General features: G+C 40.2%; 1 protein-coding gene across 1 annotated transcript; it reads right to left on the bottom strand.

Annotated features, from left to right (window-relative positions):
* Positions 1-1,037: 1,037 nt before the first annotated feature.
* Positions 1,038-17,654, bottom strand: LOC109399485 (peroxisomal targeting signal 1 receptor). The gene is made up of 3 exons (XM_029879865.2): positions 16,856-17,654; positions 16,204-16,398; positions 1,038-2,733 (listed from the first exon to the last, which is right to left on the bottom strand). The coding sequence occupies exons 1-3, from the start codon at positions 17,243-17,245 to the stop codon at positions 1,462-1,464; spliced, it is 1,857 nt and encodes a 618-aa protein (XP_029735725.2). The 5' UTR covers positions 17,246-17,654; the 3' UTR covers positions 1,038-1,461.
* Between the last annotated feature and the right edge of the window lie 8,026 nt (positions 17,655-25,680).

Here is a 25,680-nt window from a genome sequence, read left to right on the forward strand (position 1 = left end):
GTGATTCCTTCCTAGTGAAATACCAAACTCCACAGACTCAGCATGACCATGCTGAGGGTGACGGGTTCGATTCCCGGTCGGTCCAGGATCTTTTCGTAAAGGAAATTTCCTTGACTTCCTTGGGCATAGAGTATCTTCGTGCCTGCTACACGATATACACATGCAAAATGGTCATTGGCAGAGGAAGCTCTCAGTTAAAAACTGTGGAAGTGCTCATTGAACACTAAGCTGAGAAGCAGGCTTTGTCCCAGTGAGGACGTTACGCCAAGAAGAGGAGGAGAGGACTACGGTTAAATAAAATTTCACTACATACAATCAAGAGGCAACAGACCAGGGATTGGCGGCATGCACCGTGCGGTGCGAAAAAAGCGTGTGCTTCACACAATCTCAAGTGCTTGTCTCCCGTTTTGCCGAGAGACAGAGACGTATGAGTGGGAGAGCTTTCGTAATTGTGTGAGAGACAATCGCAGCTCTAGCTCTACGGCGCAGGGAGTAATGCACGGTGCTTGGGACTGTGCTTGTCTCCAAACAGAAAAAAATCACTTAATAAATTAATTTAAGAGTTAGTGTTTTCGGAAAAGTTGTTAATCTTGTCAAGGGTTGACAAGTGAAAGGTCGTTTGATTCGAAATTTTTCCAATCATGCGTAGTATCAAGCCAAGTGTAAAGCACGGAGACAAGCACCGAGAGAGTGCATACGACAAAGCGTGAGAGACAGGAGAGCTCCAGCGCGCGGCAAAGTAAGCGAGCAACACACAACCGATTGCGCGTACTCGTCTCCTTCTAGTTTATTGTGCTGTCTCGTAGCAGCGTGTGCGGCACGCAAAGAGTTTTGAGTCGCACCCTATCCCTGCGGCAACACGTGTTCATTCAGTGATCAATTAAAACTATTGACAAAGTTAACAAAACAACTACAGCAAAAGTTTTAAATAGAACTTACTAGATTAACGTATATGACAACAACAAAAAGCATCTAGAATAACATTGGAATACTTACGTTTAAATGAATAGACATACGTAAAATAAAAAGCACATCACTTACTTGTACTCGTGTTTTATTAACCCTTATCAAACCCGACATTTTACAGAATTAAACAAAGGAAAAATATCATACGTCCTCCTTCAACCATCTCTTTTACAACTTTGTTTTGTTTTTGATATTGCTCATCAAGAACTTATCCCTTTCGAATATAAATCTGTTCGCTCAACGTTTTCTCTTCCATTCCTAATCTAAGGTTTTCTTCTCCACCTTCATGTTTTTTTTTGTTTTCTTTAATTTGTGTTTAGCTCACTACTATTAGTGTTTTTTGCTTATGCATCAATTTTAGTTTTCTTATTTTTAACCTCTCATTTATTTTCTGCAGTTTACAAGGTCCCACCATAGGTTATTTGTGTAATAAAAAAATAAAAATCATTTTCCTTCCTTGCTTCCTTCTAAGTTTTTAAACACAAAAGACATCTTCTAGTCGCTACTCATGGGAAACTCCCGATTGAGGACATCCAAATCGCGATTATCGATCGCTTGCTGCAAATCCTGCCGCCCCATCAGTGACATCACCATCCGTAATGTGGTCCATATTGTGCTGGACATCTGATTAGCCGGAGATGAAACGTTAATTCCAGCTCGCGCAATCGATGATGCCTGGTGATTCAAAGCGGTTAGCAAGTGTTCGGCTGCCTCTTTGTATGCCTTCAAGTTTATACATATGATGCCAACATTGTAACGGGCTCTTATAAATCCCGGTTGTATGTCCAATGCCCGTTGGTATGCTTCGACGGCCTCAACTGACCGGTTACCGTTGGCCAAACTTGCCCCCAAACGGTTCCATGTTTTGGAGCTATTGGGACGTACCTGGACCGCCGCTCTGAAGCAATCTACCGCCTTATCGTATTCCGAACTCAGATTAAACAGGACTCCCAACGCTTCTTGTATATCGGCATCAATCTCATTCGGTGATTGCTGAACAGCTTTTATGAATAGATCTTGGACCTCCTGCAAACTCGGTCCTCCCATCAAAGAGCTGGCCAACGGTGATTCCTCGGATACCATCATTACCGGCGGTACCAAGCTTTCGTACTTCGGGCTACATTTCATCCATTTTACCAACATTTTTAACGCTTGGTTTTGCATACTTTCGTTCGTGTACGATACCGCCAAAGCCATCAACACCGGCATATTATTCGGGTTGAACGACAAAGCTTTGTTCAAAGCGGCGATTGCATTCGGATCCTTTTCATTTTCAGCCTGGCTGAAACCCAAAAGTTCCCAAATTTCCGGGTTTTCCGGATCCTGCTTAACGGCTGCCTCAAAGCACAGCACAGCACTCGGGATGTCTCCTTGTGCCAGGAATGCTTTTCCCTTCTCGAAAGCATTCTCAACATTGGTCATTGGGTTTTCTTCGTCAAATTTGTACTCCTTGTACGGATCGTAAAATTCGGAAAACTCTGACAACCACGGATGTTGGTTATCGTTTTCCGACAGCGAGCGCCACTCATCCTGCAGACGTTCCCAAAACTGCTTATTGTAATTATCGGTCGCCTCCTGATCCCCTTTCTTCCCTTCCTCGAATGCCTTGGCCCAATCTTCGGCGATCCCTGTTTCCTCCTTGGTGGCTGCCTTCGACGGACCGGCTGCCAACTGGTCGAACTGACTGGCCCAAACATTGCCGCCGGAGACCATTCCGTCGTCGATTTTCACCGTGCCGTCGCCCACGTTGCCGACAAAGTTGAGAAACTGTAACGAAAGATAAAAATATTTTTTTATGTTTAACCATGTGCTAGTATACACTCTAGGCATTCTACAAGTAAAGCGACGCAGTTTAACTCGTATATCGAGGTGAAAAATCTCAACATGAATAAGATGACTCGCCGTGTAAATGTAACACCTCATTCGAGTCGAGATTTCTCATCTCCATTTAAATAAGTCAAGCCATCTCCATATAATCAAGCTGCGTCACGTCACTCCGAAGTGACGTCTTTTCTCAAGGAAATCGCATTTTAAAATTTTCACAGCAGCGCAGTATAGCATGAAACAGAACGATATGCGGAGGTTTTGAGTAATAGGCATAACACATGACACAACCACCAGTTTGTGCCACATAAAATGGCCGAAAAACACATAACAATGCAATGATGGTAGGTATTATGTAAAGATGTTTTCAATCATCTTGTGAAAGTTTGACTTATTTGCATTTGACTCAATCCAGAAGTTTTATACCAAAATAAATTAAACGATGCACATGTTATAAATTGTGTTTTGCTTGTTTTTTTTTACAATTATCATCAAGAACAATTATGTCTATGATCATTTAGTATGATTAGGTACTACCACCTATACCGTATCATGAATATTACTGCCCATGATCACATAACTGTCCCATATGAATAGGAAACCCAACAAATATGGGACTGATATGCGATCATAGGCAGATTATGATTTATAATAATATACAATTGAGGACATACTTCACATGTTAGACCAAATATAGCTATTTGCCTGAACGTAACATGAACATTGCTGAGAAATGTAAAGTATGACGGCCAGAGTTAGGTCATAAATTTCCTATTTTTATGTTTCTTTATTTAGTTTTTTTTTTGTAAACAAATAATATAGTGCCGTCAGTTCTTACCGTGTCCACTGGGCCGTTTGTTGAGCAGCTGCTGCATTCACAAGTGGATATCTGTCGCTGGCGTAGAGGGCACACATAGAAATATAACGAAGAAAAGTATGCGTTCATTTTGACCGTTTTTAGGGTCTGTTCATGAACTAAGAAGAACAATTTTATTATCTTGATCATACACAGTATGATTCAATTTATATTTCCATTGGCAAAGATGGCGTTAAAAATCGTGGAAAGGAAGGCTCAAGGGTGCCATCGACCATCTCAAAAACAACCAAGCAACTGGTAGAGGCGCAACCACGTGGGTAGGACAAATATATGTAAATCTTCGATGAAGCCCTTGGAACAGCTTACTTTGATATTCTGAGAAAAGTCTTAGTGCAAAGCATGGAAGAAATTCCAGGTACATTCCCACGAGCATTTTGTTAAGAAATAGGTATCTGAAGAAATCGTCTGAAATTTTTAAATTTAAAAAAAATCTCTGTGCATAGAATCCCTTAAATTTTTTAAAAGAATTTTCCTGGTGAAATTTCTGACAGTAGGGTACGGACATCGGTTTTGGACAGTCTAAGGGAAATCATTTTTATAAAAATAATCAATCATCTTATGACAACTACCAATGTGTCCAATGAAAGGTTTCAATGCATATTTTGTAGGAAAAATGCAGAAATCTAGCTAATGCTTGATTTTTTAAATTTTGGCAGTGGCCAAAATAGAAGTACTGCGTCAGTTTTGGCCATATCCTCAACTTTGATTTCTATTATTATATCAATCACGTGTATTTCTTATGGGGGTAGCCAAATTAGAAGCACCCTGGCCAAAATAGCGAGCCGACTTTTTTTTCTGACACTTTTTTTATCAAATTCTGTGGTTTTCACAGCTAATCATCCTATTAGGATCTAGCAGTAAATAATGTTTTTTTGCTGGTTCAAATCACAACAGGTTGAATAACGCACTATGGTCAAAACACCCGACTGGCCAGAACGGATGCTTCCACCCTATTTCTTAAAAGATTTTAATGGAAAGTCCTGTCTACTTCTAGGCTTCTTCATAGTTTTTTTTTTTCAGAACGCCCAAGGTGCTCACATTTGTAATCTTCATAAAAATAGTTATTAACACTCAAGTTTCAATAAAACGAACATGAGTTCAAGACAAAAATGGAAGTCTATGGTGTAGGGTAATTCATGTATTTTGGACAGGCTGAGGACAACGTTGAAAAAACCGTCCCCTAGGTTTCTTAGAAAGCAATTGATTATTTTGCAAAGTTACCAATACGCTTATAATATGATTGTGCTTTGCGTTCCTGGTGACAAAAACCTTAACGAAAGCATTTTAAGCTGAGAAAATCGCATTTTCCGATCGCCTGTAAGAATTGCATTTTGGACACCGAATATATGTTTTGGACACCCTCAGGTATATATAATTTGGACAGGGCAATTATCTCAATGTTTAGCCATGAATACTGCTAAATCATGGAAGTAGCATAAATAAACAATTATTTTCTTACAAATAATCAAATTTCTCCGCTTAACAGGCATCTATTTTGATAACTATTACAGTTTTTTGTTAAAATCGAGGAAATATCGCCAGACCCACAGAATACGCCTCCAAGTATGCAATCGCAGTGCATCCCCATGTAGTTCGTCAGATGACCAAAATATATTTACAGTAGAAAACTTGTAATGTATTTTGGACACCACCAATTTAGGCGTTCTAGATGAATGTTTAGAGATTGGCTGCCTAATACTTCTTTATTGAACATGTTTCAATGCAATAAGGCTTTTAAATTTCTTACAATTAGACGAATGCCGAGTACGGTAACGTCTCTCTAAACAAAAAAAAAATTTCTTACAATTATTAATTCAACGATTTTGAGGCCAATCAACATTATTTAAAAAAAAAATCGGTATCGCAAAAATACCCACCAAACGAAAGCTAAGGGTCCCACCTTTCATTTGAGACTTAAATGAGAAAGTTCTGTCGGCGGGTCTAGAACATTTTTTTTTTGAAATAGTTTAATATTTTTTGTAATTTCTCAAAGTACTAAGCAATAACGAAAAACAGTTTGTCCATTGCCAACATGTCTTTCCGACGGAAGATTTTTTATATGATATTTATTACACTTTCCACAAAAGCTTAATAGTCCCATGTGAATAAAAAATCAAGTAAGGGAGCGTCCATAAATTACGTTACGCTTTTAGGGGGGGGGGGGTTCAGCAAAGTGTGACGACCCATAAACAAATTTTAGAGGTTGAACAAATTTTTGAGGTTTTTTGCGTGACGTAATTTATGGACGTTCCCCAAAGAGTAGTCAGTTTCGCGGTTATGGGTAGTAATGCTTTAAAAATCAGAGCGGTAATGATTAATCATAAATTTAATCATGATTAATGATTAATGATTAAGATTAATCAAAATCATTAATCATAATCACAAAAAAATCTCATTTAATCATTAATCATTAATCTTAATCACACTGTTTTTGCAATCTAATCATTAATCAGTGATCATAATCATGAGAAAAAATAATAATCAATCATTAATCATTCATCACCAAAAATGATCCATCATATAAAATACAGGGTGTTAGGTTCATGAGTGCAAACTTTTTAAAGGGTGATAGAGGACCATAAATGGTGAAAAAAATTGTTCTACGCATATGGTCAAATCTCAACCGTTACGTAGTTATTGATCACCCCATGTTTTTAACTCTTATTGCCTTAACTGGCTATAACTTTGAAATGGTCAAACTTATCGCAGTTTTTTTGCCCTTATTCGAAAGATTATTGAATTTTCTAACAAATGGCATCTTTGAGTCGATTGGTTTAGTTAAATAACTAAGTTTTCTAGAGCAAAATAGCTAAAAATAGCGTGTTTTAATTTGTTTATGTCAATTATCTTTGAAACATGCGTAATAAATTAAAATTTTTTCTTTGGCAAAGTTTTGGCCCTTGTTCCACTCTACAATTCGTTCTTTGACGCCAAACTTCTAACTCTTATCGTTTTCTTACAATTTTGATTTAAACGTGCGGCAAAGTGCGCAAAAAAGTGCTTACCATGACGATTGCAAATTTATGATCTAAAATGCGACATTTAAATCGAAATTTCAAGAAAACGATAAGAGATAGAAGTTTGATGTCAAAGAACAAATTGTAGAGTGGAACAGGGGCCACAACTTTGCCAAAGAAAGAATTTTAATTTATTACGCATGTTTCAAAGATAATTGACATAAACAAATTAAAACACGCTATTTTTAGCTATTTTGCTCTAGAAAACTTAGTTATTTAACTAAACCAATCGACTCAAAGATGCCATTTGTTAGAAAATTCAATAATCTTTCGAATAAGGGCAAAAAAACTGCGATAAGTTTGACCATTTCAAAGTTGTAGCCAGTAAAAGCAATAAGAGTCAAAAACATGGGGAGTTCAATAACTACGTAACGGTTGAGATTTGACCATATGCGTAGAACAATTTTTTTCACCATTTATGGTCCTCTATCACCCTTTAAAAAGTTTGCACTCACGAACCTAACACCCTGTATATGATCCAATTTAAATTGGTTCAAATGCTGTTCTGAATAATATAATTTTTGATTATTTTTTCAAAAATCCCCCGGACAGATTTACCTTTTACTTTTTAAACTTCAAAAACATATTAAACAATAAATATATTTTAATCATTTTCAGTTTTTTGTGATTGATTAATCATGATTAATCATGATTTTTAATCAATGAGCCATTTTTAATCATTAATCATAATCAATAATCACAGACAAAACCAATTTTAATCATTAATCATAATCTTTAATCATCCTTAAAATCAAATTAATCATTAATCATAATCAATAATCACCAAAACTGGAATTTTAATCATCAATGATTAATCATGATTAAAATTTTTGTTAATCATGAACGCTCTGTAAAAAATTGTAATAATTTCAAGCAGGTGGAGATGACGAGCTCAAATTTCAATCTACATGTGTACCGCGTCATGCTCTAATACTCGTAATTATTATTACATTTATCACCGAGTTCCTCCTTATAACGTGCATTTGACAAAAAAAAAATCAAAAGAAAATCGTGTTAAGTACTGTTCCTTTGAATTCCACTAAGAAATTGCATCCTTTGACAGATACGTATTTTGACCTCAACTGTAAGGTCGTCTTCAGTGTCTTGTACTTGACCCGACTGTACTTAACACGATTTTCTTTTTACTTGTTATTCCCCTAACAAGCCCAGGTTCATCATCAAAAATTTTCAATTATATTACGAATTTTATTATTTGCTCTATTGAGCAATGCACGATATATGCACAGACAAACAGACGTAACACTCTTCGATAGGGCTTGGCACATGCATTTAACGATGAATTCAATTTTCGTTTGATTTCCGCGATCCTTTCACCAGAGTTGCAAATGTTCGATCGCTTTGATGTTTGTGAGTGTACACGTTGCTGAATGAAACGTCAAATCGCAATCCATCATGGCCGACAGTGTCTCGTGCAGTTCTACCAATAGGTGAAAGCGTGTTAAAAAATTTAATGAATTTGCTCTAAGAATTACGTTTTCTTATCTGTGATATAAGGGAATGGCTGTGTGTTACAAATACCATGAATTGGTTAAAACTACAAACTGGACATGTTATAGATACTTTTACTTTGTAAACAAGTTCTACAAATCTCAAGGCAACGTTTAACACTCAAGTTTTTTTGATCATGCACCGGGCCAACACACGATATTAGGACCAATGCTATATTTAATCATTTTGTTATGCATGGCTTAAATATTTGGGATTCGACTGATTATATTTCGTAACAGAAAAAGAATCATTTAAATGCGAAGATAAACCGTTTGGAAAATCAAGAAACATTGCCAATTTATTTGACAGAGTTGTTTTAAGTGAAAGACATCCTTAAGGTCACTATGTTAGGGCATGCTAAGATACTACAATTAATTACAAGACGACATACACTTTCCAGAATCCTAAGATGACCACAACTCGATATTTTCTGGAATCAAATCTTTAAAACGCGTGTATTTCATATGGGGTAGGTGGATTACAACCCATAATTTGAGAAAGGCGGGCCTACAATGATGGAGCAAAACCAAAATAAAAATTGCGTTGTTTCATTTAGTTTATTGATGAAATAGCTACTTTTTCATAATATTCTAATGGTAATCCTGGGATTTTGATCTCAAGATCGTCATTAACATATTCGTCATCATTGAAAAATATAAAGCGGATTTCTCGTCCAAAAACTGACATTTTCGTATTAAAAATGTATTCACTGTATTGCTGCAGGATACAGCAATGGAGTACAGTGGATACATTTTCAATGCAAACATTAAATTCCCCTTAAGCATCTTTAGCAGAACTGCAACGAGCACTATCTTTTTGCATCATTGGTAGTAGTGCTAGGTCTCCGCGTTTGCCCTTTAATTAAGGAGAAACTGTAGTTCTTGCAGCAGTACATATTTCACAATTGCAGCAAATATCGATACTCCGCGTATAAGATTATATATACAGTATCGGACAATAAAAATGCATCAAAGTCGTTTTCCCATACAAAATAGCCAACTTTAGATTTCTATATCTCAGTTATCTCTCAACCGATTGTTTTCATTTTTCTGTGACGAACTACAAAACATTTCAATTCTCAAAAACTATTGAAAAAGTTACGTGATAACTATTGATACAAAAGTTACAGATAGGTTGAATTTTGACAATAAAAATGCACCAAGTCAAAAAGTTTTGTAGCAAAAGCTGGTTACGTCATATCATTATGGTGTCTTCGGTAAATATGATTCTTGTGTAATGACGAATACATTTGCTGAAGAGACGAACATGATATGACTTCAGTATTTTTTGCTATGCAACTTTTTGTCTTGGTGCATTTTTATTGTCAAAATTCAACCTATCTGTAACTTTTGAATCAATAGTTGTCACCAAACTTTTTCAATAGTTTTTGAGAATTGAAATGTTTTGTAGTTCGTCACAGAAAAATGAAAATATTCGGTTCAGAGATACCTGAGATATGGCAATCTAAAGTTGACTACATATTTTGTATGGAAAAACGGCTTTGGTGCATTTTTATTGTCCGATACTGTATACCACGAATATACTTTAAATGAGTAACGGAAATATATTATCGTGGGATAATACCAACTTCTATATCTGGTAAGTATATTCAAGAAAATGTTGTTCAATAATATCAATGACCTGCAAAAAACAAATATTACGAATATCTAAATCTGTGGATATCAACTACCCTCGATGATATTAATGGTTGCAGAAAAGGCTTCTAAGAACACAGCACGCACACCTTGGTACGGTTTTCATCGTGACTTTATGATTTCATGTCGTAGTTGTTTCTCTAAAAGTTTGGAGCATAGCTATGTTGATATTTAATTTCTTTAATTTTTTTATGATTCAATACCTAATTCTATACCACACAGCAATCCTTCAAATAAGCGAAAAATGTTAAATGCTTTTACAAGTACCAGAACGGGGCACAAAATGTACGTATACCGGCCTATCACGGCACGTGGTCATTTTATCCGAGCTACTTTGTTGATCGTTCTATTTTTATTGACATCCAAGTCTCCAAGTTATGGCCTATTACGTCTGTGAAGCTTTTCGAACATGTGGCACTACCGATAAAAACGAGGTGAATGGCAGTCGAAATAACTTGTTCCATATGTCAATAAGGAAAAGATGGTTAACACACATACCTAAATACTGGTAATATTCTATTACAACTCCCTTAAATATTTTTTACACTTGTCTGGGCAACATTTTGTATGGAAAATTTTGAATATGTTTTTAATTGTTTACTCTATTGATATGATACGTTACTAATGAGTGACCTCATACGAGCCTATTAGGCATGGTACACAAATTACGTAACGCTAAAATCAGAGATTTCAGACTCCCCCCCTCCCCCATGTAACGCTTTTTGTATGAAAACCAAAAATATTTTGTATGGCTCGTAACGCTAAGCTAGACTCCCCCCCTCCCCCTATAGCGTTACGTAATTTGTGTACGATGCCTTAGGTTACACTCAAGGTTGAAAGGAATAAAATACAAGTATTATAGTAATAAATTGTTAAAAAAAAAATGTTCTAGGACCGCCGATAGAACTTTCTTGTTTTAGCCTCAAATGAAAGAGGGGACCTTCAGCTTTCGTTCGGTGGGTGTTTTAGCAATACCGATTTTTTTAAAATAATTTTGTTCTACCAGACACACCGTGTTCTGGTGTACCGTGCGAGCACCATATTATAGACAGCTCCATATTCTGAACAGTCGGCTAACGCAAAATAGATTTTCTTTTATGAAGGATATATTGAATCGAGAGTTGAGGTGTTAATTTTATTAAGCCTCTCTATTATCCAATCGTTACAAACCATATCGTTTTTAACTGAACTGCGAACGTAGAGAATGTGTTTGTACATAGTAAGTAACACTATGTGTTCAGAATTGAATTAGGACCACGGCTTCTTATGGTGTTTATAATTAGGAACACGTCGTCCACAAACAAAAATATGTCTAGATCAGAGACTGGAAGTTATTATGAGATTTAATTTATTTTCTGCTAGACAACAAACACATTTGATGGCAATGTGAAGCATTATCTCTAGCAACAAGAACTTCTATTTATTTTAGTGTTTGTTGTGAGATTCCCTCAACCGTTCAGAATATGGGTACCGTGTTATGATCAACCAATAAAAGGCTTGGGAACAATGTAATTAACGTCTATTTCTAACAAGAGCTGGTACAAGAATGAATGAAATAATTTTCACTTCTTTGAAGTTTGGTCTACCAAGGCATACTTGATTGCAAAATTCTACACCTTGGTAGCATCTCCCCTTTTAGCTTAATAACGGATGTACTGCTCGAACCTCCTCGGTGGCCGCACCGTTCGCAATGGGCGTTGGCCTGACTCTAACTGCTGCTGCCTTGGTGTTGAACATGAAGATGGCCTTTGTTGAAAATCCGCTAGAAGTGTTTCATCAGTATCTTCATCGGCATCGCTGTTGCTATCCTCTACTGATACCTCTGCAAGCTGTATTGGACCAGGAAGTTCTTGTTGCTGTACATTTTCGGTCGTTTGTTGAACAGGAACGGCACATGCAGGATTTCCACCAATTAACATACGGTAATGTTGTTCTGGAACTGCTTGTCGCTGGAGACCAAAATCTTGCATGAGAATACTCAATGGCATTGGTTCCTTTGAAACCACAGGTTCATCGTTGGAACGATTCTTTATCTGGTCAATATGAGATCGGAGTACCTTTCGCCGGCCGATTTGATGATCCAAGAGGATATTGTAATTCACGTTTCCGATCCTTTCGAGGACAACACCTGGCATCCACTTCCAGAGATCCTTGCTTGAATAAACTTTGGCGTACACAAACGATCCAGCTTCAAATTCACGGTTGAGCTTCGGTTTCAGACCGACAGACTGGGAAGTAGGTCGTAGGAGATCCAGAGTAGTCCTCATAGAACGTCCGAGCATTCTTTCATCGGGTGATTCTCCGTCCAGAACGGCGGATGGTGTTGATCTGTAGATGTGCAGGAACGTTTGAAGAGCAGTTGAAGTCGACGTTTCTCCTCCCCCAATAATTTTCTTCAAGGAGCGCTTGAGGGTATCTACAAACCGTTCCGCCTGCCCGTTAGATTGCGGATGATATGGTGCGGTGCGCAAATGAACGACTCCTAGTTCTTCGCAAAATGCCCTGAATTCAGCACTTACGAATTGGCTTCCATTGTCTGTTACAACCACCGTTGGTATACCGAATCGAGCAAAACATTCACGAAGGAAGGAAATTGTTGTTGAGCTTGTTGGTGATCGCGTCTGCAGAATTTCTGGCCATTTGCTATAAGAGTCCACCACAACCAGGTAATGATATCCTTCCAAGGGACCAGCAAAATCCAGATGAAGACGTTGCCATGGACCATTTGCTCTCGGCCAGGGTTGAGGTTCCGCTTGAGGTGGGGACTTGGCAGCGCTGGCACAACTTGAACATCGGCGTACGTAGTCAGCAATGTCAGAATCGATTCTCGGCCAGAAAACAATTCCTCGGGCAATCGCCTTTGATCTCTCGATTCCAGGATGACCTTGATGAATTCGCTTCAGGATTCGCTTTTGAAGGCATTTTGGAACAACCACTCGATCCATCATCATCACGCAGTCGCCAACCATGGAATACGATTCTCGGTGAGTGTAGAATGGTTTGACTTCAGCTTCACAGATAGCTTCAGCGCGCACTGGCCAGCCGTTTTTGATGTAGGATGTTACCTTTTGCAACACTGGATCTTTTGATGTAGCATCTCGGACCGCCTCGGATGTGACAGGAAGATTTGATAGCGTATCTTGCAGACCAGAAGTGACATCAGCTTCGATATGGACCATAGCAATAACCGCTTCCTCCTCAGGCTTCTCGTGGTTGTTGATGAGGCGTGATAAAACGTCAGCGTACCCAAAGTTTTGTGTTGAGACGTACTCGATACCAAAGTCGTAACCCAATAGCGTGAGTGCCCATCGCTGAAGTCGATTGGCGGTATGGACTGGAATTCCCTTCTTGGATCCGAAAATCTTCAGCAACGGTTGGTGATCTGTTTGCAGCGTGAATCGTCGACCCCAAAGCATGCGATGGAATTTTGTGCAGGCGAAAACCAACGCAAGTGCTTCCTTCTCAATCTGACTGTAGTTCTGCTCAGTTTGATTGAGCGATTTGGATGCATGTGAAACCGCTTTGATGGATCCGTCGGGGAAACGATGCATCAGGACTGCATCAATGCCCGTCTTGCACGCGTCACCACCAACGATGATGTCCAATTCCGGATTGTAGTGGGTGAGAAGCAGGTTTGATTGTAGAATCCGTTTGATGTCCGCAAACGCTTGTTGGCACTCCTTGCTCCAGATGAATTTGGCGTCCTTCTTCAAAAGATTATCCAGAGGATGGCGAAGTTGGTGCATCTCTCGTACAAATTTGCCATAAAAGTTCACGGCGCCAAGGAATGACCGCAATGTGCTGACGTTGGTTGGAGCTGGCATGTGGACTATCGCTTCAATCTTCGTTGGATCGGGTCGGATTCCATTTTCATTGACAATGAGTCCCAGATATTTGATCTCCTCCTAGTTGAACTTGCATTTCTCCAGACGCAAACGGAAACCGTATTCGCGAAGTCGCTTGAAGAGTGCAGTGAGGATTCTATAGTGGTTTTCTTCGTCTTCGCTGTGAACGATGAAGTCATCCAGAAAAGCGTCAACTCCTTCCAAATCTGCTATCATCTTCGCCATGAGCTGCTGGAAAGCACCAGGTGCTGATTTTACTCCAGGTGCCAACCGGTTGAATCTGTACAATCCACGATGAGTGTTGATTGTCAGGAGCTTCTTAGAAACATCATCAACCTCCACTTGTAGGTAGGCGTCGGAAAGATCAATGATACTGAAAACACGCTTGCCTGCGAGTTTGGTGAAAATGTCTTCTGGAGTTGGTAGAGGGTAGTGGTTTGCTTCTAGTGCCTCATTGAGTCCCGTGGAATAATCGGCGCATATACGGACCTTTCCGCCAGGCTTCTTGACGACAACGATCGGGGCTGCCCAATCCGAAAAATCGATGGGTGTTATGATGTTCAAGCTTTGGAGTCTGTCCAGTTCCTCTTCGACTTTTTGAGTGGCATGGAATGGTACTGGTCGCTTTGGCCGGAAAATTGGCTGCACATCTGGTCTCAGGGTTAGACTGATCTTCGTTTTTGTGCAGTGACCCAATCCGTCCTGGAAGACTTCCGGAAACCGTGTAACGAAGTGCTGATCGTCGTGGGGAAACTTCGTCAAATTCACCCTTTTGCAATGGGCAGCGAGCGGTTTTGACCACAAATCAAATGCGTCCATCCAATCCAGACCGATCACGTTGACCTTCGACCGAAGTGATGTAGCAATGCTGCTTCAGAGAAACATCGCTGATGCTGACAGTCGTTGCGAATTCTCCAAGAAGTTCCAGAGGTTCTCCAGACGCTGTAGTCGCTTCCATTCGAGTGGATTTGATAGCAGGCTTGCCAATCTTCTCCCAGGTTTCTTTTGAGATCAACGTGATATCCGATCCACAGTCAAGCTGCAACTCTGCTTCGATGCCGTTGAAGATGACCGTCACGTAACGTCTTCGACTCCGAATGTGCTTCACAGATTGGATTGTCTTCATTTGGAGTTTCTTATCCTTTTTGCTGATCTTCTTGTCGACAGTGGATGTTGATGCTGAAGCTTTCGATGAACAGTTGCAGTACCCTTCCTTATGGCCCATTCTTCCACACTGCTTGCACATATGTTTTGAGAACTGGCAATCTTTCACAAAGTGCATGGCTCCACACTGCCAGCACGGGGATGGAGGAAGCTTACCGTTACCGTCTTGCATTGTGGCTTTTGACTGCTTCTGGCCTTGCTTCTTGAACTGACGAACCGCTTGAACCGCTGAAGATGAATGCTTCTTCTCGACCAACGCCGTATCATGCTTCAAGTTTGACAGACGTTGGCATTCGGTCACTAATCCTTCGATGTTGGTATCGGCTGTATCAGACTCGAGCTTTGATAGAAGTCGGGTCCTCACGTCCGTGTCCTTCGCAGATTTCAGTCCGCAGATGAAAACAAGGCTCTTGAATTGGTTGACTGACAGTTTCTGTAGTTCGAATTCTTCGCACTGCCGGTTGACGATACCAGCATAGGTGACGAAATCATCCGCTTCATTCTTGGATAGCTGGAGGCAATCGTAGCGCTTGCTGAAAATAGACTTCTGCTGTCCGAAAATTGTCTTCAACTTCTCCACAACTTGATCGAACGTATAATCGCGTGGGTGGCTCGGCAGGAGATAATTCAAAAATTTCTCGTGAACGGAAACGCTGAGGCTACGGAGTAATAGCCGCACCTTCGCCGGGTCGTCCAGGTTTCTGCCGTCCTGTCTGAAGAGATCTTCGTATTTTGAGAACCAGCGGTCGAATGTTAATCCGTTTTCTGGATCGAAGTGGAATTCTTTGATTGATGATGAGAGAGATTCTATGATGTGTTCAGGAGCGCTTCGTTGTGCCGGTTGTGTCCCTCCGGTGACTTGTTCCAGTAGGGCCATCAGACGGTTGTTCTGGATTGCCATCTGACGCATAACTTCCGACATCGAGACTGCTGACACGTCTTCTTCTCCTCCTCCCGAGAATCCAGCTTGATCGCCGTCCGGATTTCCGTTGTTCCGCGACATGTTCTCGCTTGAAAATTCTCCAGAACTTGAAATCTCGTCGCCAAATTTTGTTATGATCAACCAATAAAAGGCTTGGGAACAATGTAATTAACGTCTATTTCTAACAAGAGCTGGTACAAGAATGAATGAAATAATTTTCACTTCTTTGAAGTTTGGTCTACCAAGGCATACTTGATTGCAAAATTCTACACCTTGGTAGCATACCGCACGGTACTATTACCAAGAAATGCTTTTAGTATAGTAAATTTTATTGGTTATTGATGTTATTTAATGCCACCTTATCAGGTAATCACCGACGCCGAGCTACATCCTACCTGAATCATTGAGCTGCCCCATTACTTACTTCGCTGTATTTCATCTTCTCCGGATCATGTCCGTAGGCAACTTCCACCAGCTCGCCGGCGGCCTTGCGAATCGATACCTGTTCCTCTTCGCTTTTCGGTTCGTTCAGATCGAAGAAATCCTTCGCATAGAGTATATTGCTGGGCCCATCGCTGATGGTGCCCTCGATCGGTGCCAGGTGCGAGCTCGACCAAATCTGCAACGAAATCAACAACTCCAGTCAGTCACAGCAGCACACAAAGAAGCGCCTGACAAACCAAAAAAAGTTTTTGCCTAATCATTCGACCCGTTCAAATAAGATATCTAGGTGCCGTAGAAAGATGTAACATTGGTAATCAAGTTTGAACATTGGCCAAATGTACATACCGGAAGGTTCCGTATAGTTGATATAAATGTTACTTTTCTACTGAAAATTATGTTCATGATTTTTTTTTTTTTTGAATTGCCATTTAAGTTTATGTTTAAGTTAATCGTGAATTATACAAAATAAAAAATAAACACAAGTTTGGTTTGACTGGAATTGATATGTAATCACATTTCTTGCATTTGAACTTGATACGAGAAACCATGATCATATTATTGAAAAAAAAATCCAAAAGATCAGTGTAACCCTTTTTAACAGTAGCTCAACAATGAATAATCATCACACTTACGCTGGTCAGTTTACTCTCCGCCCGATGGCCATGGTGGGCCGATGAACCTCCTGCTGATGAATCGACGGCAAACTCTTTGGCCCAGTCCAAATCGGACCGGTTCACTTCCTCGATGACCGGTGGTCCAGGTACAATCTGTCGCTGATGAAAGTTTTGCGCATCAATGTCTCGCATCTCCTTCAGCAGCACATCCATACGAAAGGATTGCGGAGCAGGAGCAATCTGGCCCATAAATTCTTTCACCAGATCGTTATCCGACCCTATGAAGGCCGAACGCGCTCCGGAAAAACCCTCGTCTTGGAACGCGACATCCCGAGTCACCTGGCGGCCCAGGTTCATCAGGGGATTCGCTCCGCCACATTCTGGCTCGATTAGATCCTTGAAGGACATCCTGTCGTCGTAGATATCGCACTACCAAACCAATGGACCTTCCCGTTGCCGTTGTCGTCGGCCGCCAGAGATAGGTTCCACTCCTCGCAAAAGGGAGAGGTCTAAAGGTCGAATTCCAGCACTATCTTTCTCAAACGCGAATCATTGTTAGTGCTGGCGAGAGGAGCTACTTCGCGGCGGAGCAGCTTCGAGGTCAGGCGACGACACGATCCGCGCACAACCACTTTCAGGGAGACAACCCTTCCGGCCGGACGTTATCGGAACGGAACTAAACCAGAACCGTGCACAAGTTGAAAACCCGCGGTGTGATTACGATAACAGAGGTAAAATTGATAACACCAAATATTCCACCAACTTGCTGCTACGAAGTGAAGTTTCACTTATTTTTTATTATTGTACGAAATGACGAGATGGCTGTCACGTCAAAACAAAACATCATCACGGCCAGGGTGTGTTCATGAAAAAGAGTTGCCCCGAAAAATGAAATATTTCACGGCACATGTTGGTAAGAGCAACACCACCGGCACGCTATTTAAATACTCAATAATGCACTCTGAAAAAATCGCTCTCTTTCTCTCCTATTGGAAATTAGAAAACCACAGAACCGGCACTTGTCAAATTGGACAGATGTTGGTCCTGTTGTTTTTTTTTTTGCTGTGCAATTTAAACGGAGAAACTCAAACATCATTATTTTACCTTATGAGTTTTTTATTGGAAACTCTGGAGGTAATCTTGCTGGAATCACTGAATAAAAATATGCAAGAATCACTGGGAAATTCCCGAGGTAATTCCTGCATGAATATCTGAAGAAATGCCAAAAGCCGGGAGACATTTCAACAAAAAATTTAAATGGAATTAATGGAGTAATTAGATCTGTTTTTTTTTTTTTTTTGAAAAGTGTATTGGTTTTTAGATTTTATATGAAAGAGCTCCTTTTTTTTAAGCACTATGATTTTTTCAGATTTAAAGAACTTTATTTTGGTATACCAAACATCCATTTTTTTAAATCACCTTTTCACAGCTTGATACTTACTGAAAGTACACTAAAAATAATTCGCATCTAGTTTGTAAATGCCGTGCACATAGATTTTTGCAATCAAGCTTTGCACATAAATTTCACTGGCGTTGCACATAGAACCAGGTTTCTAACTCATCTTAGTTTCTACATGCAATGCACATAAATAATAAAGTTCCGTACTTTTTAATTTTGAAGGTAAACCTATTGAATTTTAAATGTCATCACAAATAAATACTATATGTAAATTTCTAGAAAATAAATAATTCAGACTAATTATTTTATGATGAAAAACTATATTTCGAACTAGAATCAGAAGCTATGGTGATTGCGAGGGTGATTGCATTGATCTTTCCCGAGATCTTTCCAAAAGCGACGTTTCGGTGATAGAGCTTTCCAGCAGGGTTTGTCCGGTCCAAACGAAAATATTTCTGCTAAATCTTCCGGAAGTTCGTTTGTGGTCAAAGCCGAGGTCAAAGCTTTGCCGCGCTGTAACCTCTATCTGGATCTGTTGGGTATATTTTGATTATCATTACGTAAAAGAAAATGATTACGAATGATAACGTATTTTACCTTTAAAAACTGCAGGAATTCGACCGGGAGACTTGAAAAAGCAACCGTGAACTCGGTAAACGAGGCCAGCAACAAAAGTCTTGCTCCACCATTTTTCCGTTAATGAAATGTTTTGAACGTTTTGAAATATCAATCGATACACTCAAAATTTATATTATATTAACATAGGTTGTAAAGGTATCATTTTTAGAAATTCATAGCTGTGCATATAAAAAATATGTTCAACTCAATTATATTTAATGCGAACACTTTAAAATCTAAAAGCCGCACATAAAATGAGGATTTGAGCCACCGATTCGCTTTTATCTGCTTTGCGCACATAAAAACTAATGGAGTTTTCATTTCAGTGTAGGTTGGGAACCCCTGTCCCATATAAAATCAATGGAGCAGTGGTTGTCAACCTACTTTTCTCAGGGTCGTTTACGGTGGTTCTCCCGGACAATCTTCCCGTGTATATTTGGTGGCAAGGCGGACAAATACAATTTAAAATGGCGGAACAAGATTCTTTACATGGAAAATAATCATAAACAAAGAACAGTTGAGGTTAAGAAGGCCATACACAACATTTATTAAAAAAACAAGAAACGGAAAACTCTATTTGACGTTTTTTTACTTTATTAACTTTTAGCGCTCACCGTTGCGGCCGATCGTTGACTTCGTTGGCATGCATGGTCGACGACTCCGGAACTTGCTCCGGAACCTCGTTCAGCGGCCACAAAGAGGAACTTTCTTTCTTCTTTCTCCTTCTACACTTCCAATTTCTTCTCCTCTTCTCTCTTCTTCTTGGGGCTTGGGGTTTTCACTGTGGTTTCCAAACGTTTCGAAAAACCCGGTCGCGTGTCGGTAAGGCCGATTGTAACGGTGGCCAATGTCCCAGTCCGGGGAGTGGTACTAAAGAGCGCGCGTTTGTGGCCGATCAAGCGAGCATGCACCAATAACCGGACAACCACAGGTTTGACGAAATGCCATTGTTCACGGGTCTTCCACAATATGTCCGGTTGGCCACAATAACACTATTCACAAATAACTGCAGTTCATTGTTCACCACTGGTTCGCTTGATCACATGGCGTACGTTAACGATCACCGAAAATCTAGCGCGGTTAAAACTAACTAAATTGTCTGGGGTGCACTTTTTTTTAACCGTTAGTGGTGGGTTTCCGGTGATCCGTACAACTTTTAATTTGTTTTAGATGTTTAACTTTTAGGGTATTTTAACTGTGGATTTAGGTTTTACATCTATTATTCGTAGTTTTAATGTAGGTTCTTATTAAAAACTTCTAGGCTCTAAAGGCACTTCCTACACACTGTAACGGAACTACGAGGGACTACCGCGGTCAGTATGGTGACGGACTAACTCGCGGACCGACACTATCACGTCACTCCTCCGGACTTTTAAAAATTACTAGAGACCTGGCTCTATTCCGCGGCAACTATTTATAGCCAGCACATAAACCCCGAACATACCCCATCATAACTCATAGCTGACGATCATACTTCCATGACGACGATGACGATGATAGCAGACACGATGATGGACGAAGTTTGACGGTTCGGGAACACAGGCAGAACAAAACTTACACACTAGAATGGTTGATGTCCCATACTACTTTAAACATTTACTCCGACAAATTGGCTGCATGCTTAGCCTTAACAAACGAAAAGTCCCTATACACTTGTTCCGCATATAGCAATAAATTTTGTAAATGAATATGAAAAAACTATGAAAAATAAAAAATCTGAATAAATAAATAAATAAATAAATAAATAAATAAATAAATGAATAAACTAACTCAAAAATAAATAAATAAATAAATAAATATATGAATAAATAAATGAATGAGTAAATAAATAGAAAAATAAATAAACTACTGTCGGAATAAACACAAAACAAAAATTATATTTCAGAAAGGCATCAACCATGTGGCTACTAAATGACAAAATAGACGTCACTCAAACACTTATGAAAGCGGAGACAGACGAATATTTTGACATTTAGACATTTAGGGTTTGACAACACGAACATAAATAACAATATTTTTATTTCTTTTCTCAACCTTCAACTGGCCTTGCCACCAAATATTTTATTGTGACGATTGAACGGTCACAAGCTGAGCAACTGCCGGACAGCTCCACCCCAGGGGGAATGACACTTCTTTTGCTAACCGGAAAAAACCGCATTTATCCGTTGCTAACCGTCGTTAACCGCGTCTAACTGCTGCTCATTTAGCAACGGTTAGCGACGGTTAGGAACGGATAAATGCGGATTTTCCGAATAGAAAAGGATATGTCATTCCCCTTGCTCCACCCAGTACAAAATGCGACGAGGGGGGATTCGAAAAATCGCTCCCATACAAACTTCAAATTGATTTCAAAATAGGTTCCCGAATACCAAAAAAATCATAAAAATTTGGATTTCGGCTCAGTTTGGCATACAGATTCAGAATATGACATTATCTCAACACCGCTAAAGAAGCCAAATCTTGCAGAAATTCCTGATGGAGTAATTTGTGAAGAAATACCTGATGCCTATAAAAAATGTACAGAGCCATTGGAAGAATTTCTGAAAGAATAGTTATGGAAGCAATCCCCGAAAGAGTTTTATAAGAAATCTCCATTTCAAAATGTTGTAGTAATAATTTAATATAAAATTAATGTAAAAAGCATTGATTCAGATCAGTTATATCTAAATATGTAGTTATTTATCGTAGCCAAAAAGGTCATTTTACATTATATATAATAACCAACTATGGGACGAATTGGGTTTTTAAATTTTGAAAAATATTTTGATATTTTGATTTTATACGAAAGAGCATTTTTTTTCTGAGCCACTATGATTTTTTTCGGATTTTTAGAACTTTATTTTTGATACCTAAAAGCAATTTCAAAGAGATTTTTTTAAATGGGAACGTTCAAAAATTTCGTCCACAATTTGGGGGAGGGGGTCTAGAAATGTGTGACAGTAACCTTTTAACAGCTGGGCAACTGTTTGACAGCTCCGCCCAGTACAACATGCAACGAGGGGTGATTCGACAAATCGCTCCCATACAAACTCCAAACTGATTTTAAGGACAAACGTTGTAACCGTTTAGTTACAATTATCCCAATATTATTTTTAATTTGTGCATTTGATAAGGAACTGTTGTGTTTTTATAGATTGTGTTTCATGTTGGGTTTGTAGGATTAGATAGATATTGTATAGTTTGTGTTAAATGTATTAGATCAACGGGCTTAAAAGGGCAGAATAAATCAACTGTGGTAATAAGGAAAAAGGATTGAAAATGGATGGGTGGTGATATTCAACAAGGAAGGAAAATGAAGGGAGGATGGAACAAATGGAAAATGAATGGATTGGCTAGATTGAATTTTGGGGAGTCGGCCATTGATCAGAAGTAAATCGGCGTTTGTGCAAGACAGTTGAGCCAAGTTCAAATTGTGCCTATAGTGCCTAAAGTGCCGTTTGCAATCCTGAAGTGAACCACAGTGCGAGGCCAATAGTTCAGCCAGGTAACAGATTGTGGATGTTATTTCGGAAGGCCGTTACTTAAACATGCCTTGGTCCTCAGGACCTTTGTTTGGATTCTATAATCCTTAGATTGCCCCAGCCAACTGTGAACGTTCGGCCAAACCAACGATTTCGTTGGTATTGGTCTAACCGTCAAGGACCTCCTCTCAGGCTCCGTAACCGCCGTAGTGAGAGAAATCTCGGACCGTGAAGTCCTAAAAGTCCAGGAGAACCCTTCTCGGCGTGGCCAATACGGTCTCGTCCGTGGCCCGTCGATTGCGTCAACGAAGGGAACGCCGTAGACCCCCAGGCTACCTCCGTAGCCATCCGCCATTGCCTTTGACCCAATCAAGAGGCGCCGCCGCCATTCAGGTGCGCGAAGACCAAGCCATCAAGTCGCCATCTTCCGACTCACCACCGCCGAAGCAAACCTCACCTGCAGCAGCGAGCGCTCGCCAACTCCAGCAACGCCCCGGTACGTACCAGAACAACTATCCTTACCACAAACTAGCCCACATTAGTAGCAATAGCCCAATAAAGTTCAAACACCCAACCTCAATATTAAATTCAATAAATCCCACATAGACTTTGTAAAACACTCTTTCAATCCACCAATCATTAAGAATTCCACAGTTTCAGCACCCGTTGTTCCGCGTAGCCCCTCCGAATTACCCAGTAGCATGCCGACCCTGTAGACCCAGCTCTAGGGGTCTCATGCTGCTGAGCTAGTTATCCGGGAGTCTTGGTTTAGCCACTGGGTCGATTGAGCAGTCTGTAAGTCTCAGTTAGTCTCAATTGGCGACCAACGTTAAAGTCGTGAACGGTAATCGGAGGATCGATTAGTATTTAAAAAAAAATCTTGAGATTTTTTTTAACTGGGCGACAGGTGAGTGTACAATCAATTACCTAGTTGATTGTACAGTCCGACACTTGAAAACCGCTAATCATAGTGCGTGAGTTGGTGGATTGAAGCGTGAAGACATTGGTCACATTCGGTTTCGGAAAAGTGCAGAAAAGAAGTAAAAGAGGCACGAGAGCAGTAAAAATTTGATTGATTTCGGAGACTAGGACAAATTTTGGAATTGACACTGGGGGCTAATCTAAAAGGACTTACACTAATACAATTACACTTTAACATCAAAGGTCCTGAATGAACTAAATTTCACAGTACAAAACAACACGAAAGATAGCACGCTTTATTGAATTATTTTTGAATTTCTTCTTCATCGTTTCTTATTTTCTAGCTTAAGTTTTGAATTTTATTGATTTTTCTTATGAATTTGAGTTTATTATCTAGGTTCTAAGTGTATATATTTTGAATTTTGAATTTTATTGAAGTTTTCTTGAATTGCTGTACATAATCTGATTGCTTTAATCACGATGGACTCTAAATACGCCAGCCAATACCGTTCGATGAACGTGAACCATCTGCTTGATGACGAGCTGGAATACGAACTTGTACTTCGCAAAGTAGAATATTCTAGTGGTGAATCTAGGGATATAAAACGTAGAAAATTACGAGGTGCAATGAAGGAGGAAAAAGATTCAAACAGATTCGTGTCGCGGAGTGTAATAGTTGAGGCTCGTGAATCGGAATCGCGTCAAGTCGAGGAGAAAATAGCAATGATTAGAGATTCCCTAGAAAACAGGAAGGCTAAGAAAGCAGAATTTCCACAGTTTGAAACGCGCCTGGTTCACTTGTACTTTCGGTTGCAACGGTTGAGGAAAGTGTTCAACACCGCCGGCTTAGAACAAATAGTTCTCGGGCTGTTGAACGAGTATTTTCCGCGGAGTAGTAGTAGCAAGGACCCAGAGGTTGTAGGAGAACCATCTGCAAGGAACTTACCAAAACAGAGTTCTCAAGAGCCTAATAGAGATGAAAGCGAAGAAGAAGAAGAAGATTCAAACCCGCGAACTGAGGAAGAAAGAGAGGTAAGCGATGACGAGGTTTTCTCGGAAGATCTTGAGTTTACCATGCGAAATGTGAGAAGTAGGAGGTCCAGCACACCCAAGAGCCGCGAAAACCAGGTCGTCAATGCTGATGAACTGGTGGAGCGGATCATGCAGCGGGTGGACCAATTGATTACAACCAAATTAAGGGCGCTTAATTTAGGAGCTAGAACAGAACCATCTCGAGCTCATGAGAATGAGAAGAAACGGTCAAGTAGGCAGTTAGGGAAGAAGGATATGTCGCTACCATTGAAGGCTGAAAAGAAAAGGCAACTGAACATGACAGGTGAACAGAGAGGCGCGAGGATAGTGGTCAAGAAAAGGAACGAAAAAGCCAACTCAGATTCGTCTGACGTTTTAAGCGAAAAAGAAGCAGGAACCGATCAAGACTCAGAGATAGTAGATACAGATACAGATAGGGAGGAAGTTGAGCGCAACCAGAGATTGAAGCGAAGGCCTAGGCCAGTCTGTGACTGGAAGTTGAAATACGACGGAAGGGACGACGGAAGAGGGTTGAACAAGTTCATATCGGAAGTGGAGTTCATGGCTGAGGCGGAGAACATTAGTAAGCGGACACTATTCAGCGAGGCGATCCACTTGTTTTCCGGCGATGCGAGGTCCTGGTACATAGAAGGAAGGAGGAATCGCGAGTTCCGAAATTGGACCGAGCTGGTAGCTGAGTTGAAGCTGGAATATCAACCGCCGGACATGGACTACCACTATGAACAGCAAGCAGCGGCTAGGAGACAGAAAAGAGGAGAGAAGTTTCAAGACTACTACAACGCAATCAAGGAGATTTTTGAGCAGATGGCCGTCCCGCCGACGGAACACAGGAAGTTTGATATCATTTTCCGGAATCTCCGTTCGGACTATAAAAATTCCTTGTTAGTCAAAGGGGTCCGAACGTTGAGGATGTTGAAAGTGTGGGGGCGTAAGCTGGACTCAGCAAACTGGTTTTTGTACCGCAAATCAGAAGGTGATCAGGGTACCAGATCGTCGCAGATCCACGAGATCAGCAGGAGTCCAGTACAACGTAGACAGCAGCCACCACGAAATGACTGGAAGGATACGGGGTTCAAGGGTAGATCAGAGTGGCGAAATCAAACTGCTGGTGCGTATCAGGGTCCAAGGAACGATAACCGAGGTCCCAGAAAACCAATGCCGGAGCAACGTAAAACTGATCAACAAAAGTCGAACAAGAAACCGTCGGATGTGGACCCTGGGGAAGGTTGCAGTAAAGAGCTTCTGCAAAAGAGAGTCGAAGCTTATCGGATTCCGGAGAGGACGGTTTGCTTCAACTGCCGGGGTAACTATCATCATTCTAGCGCCTGCTTGAAGCCCAAGGAAATTTTCTGTTCCACCTGTGGATTTCAAGGTTTCAGAAAACCGGATTG

This window comes from Aedes albopictus, chromosome 2, assembly GCF_035046485.1.
Source record: "Aedes albopictus strain Foshan chromosome 2, AalbF5, whole genome shotgun sequence".
Classification (NCBI taxonomy): domain Eukaryota; kingdom Metazoa; phylum Arthropoda; class Insecta; order Diptera; family Culicidae; genus Aedes; species Aedes albopictus.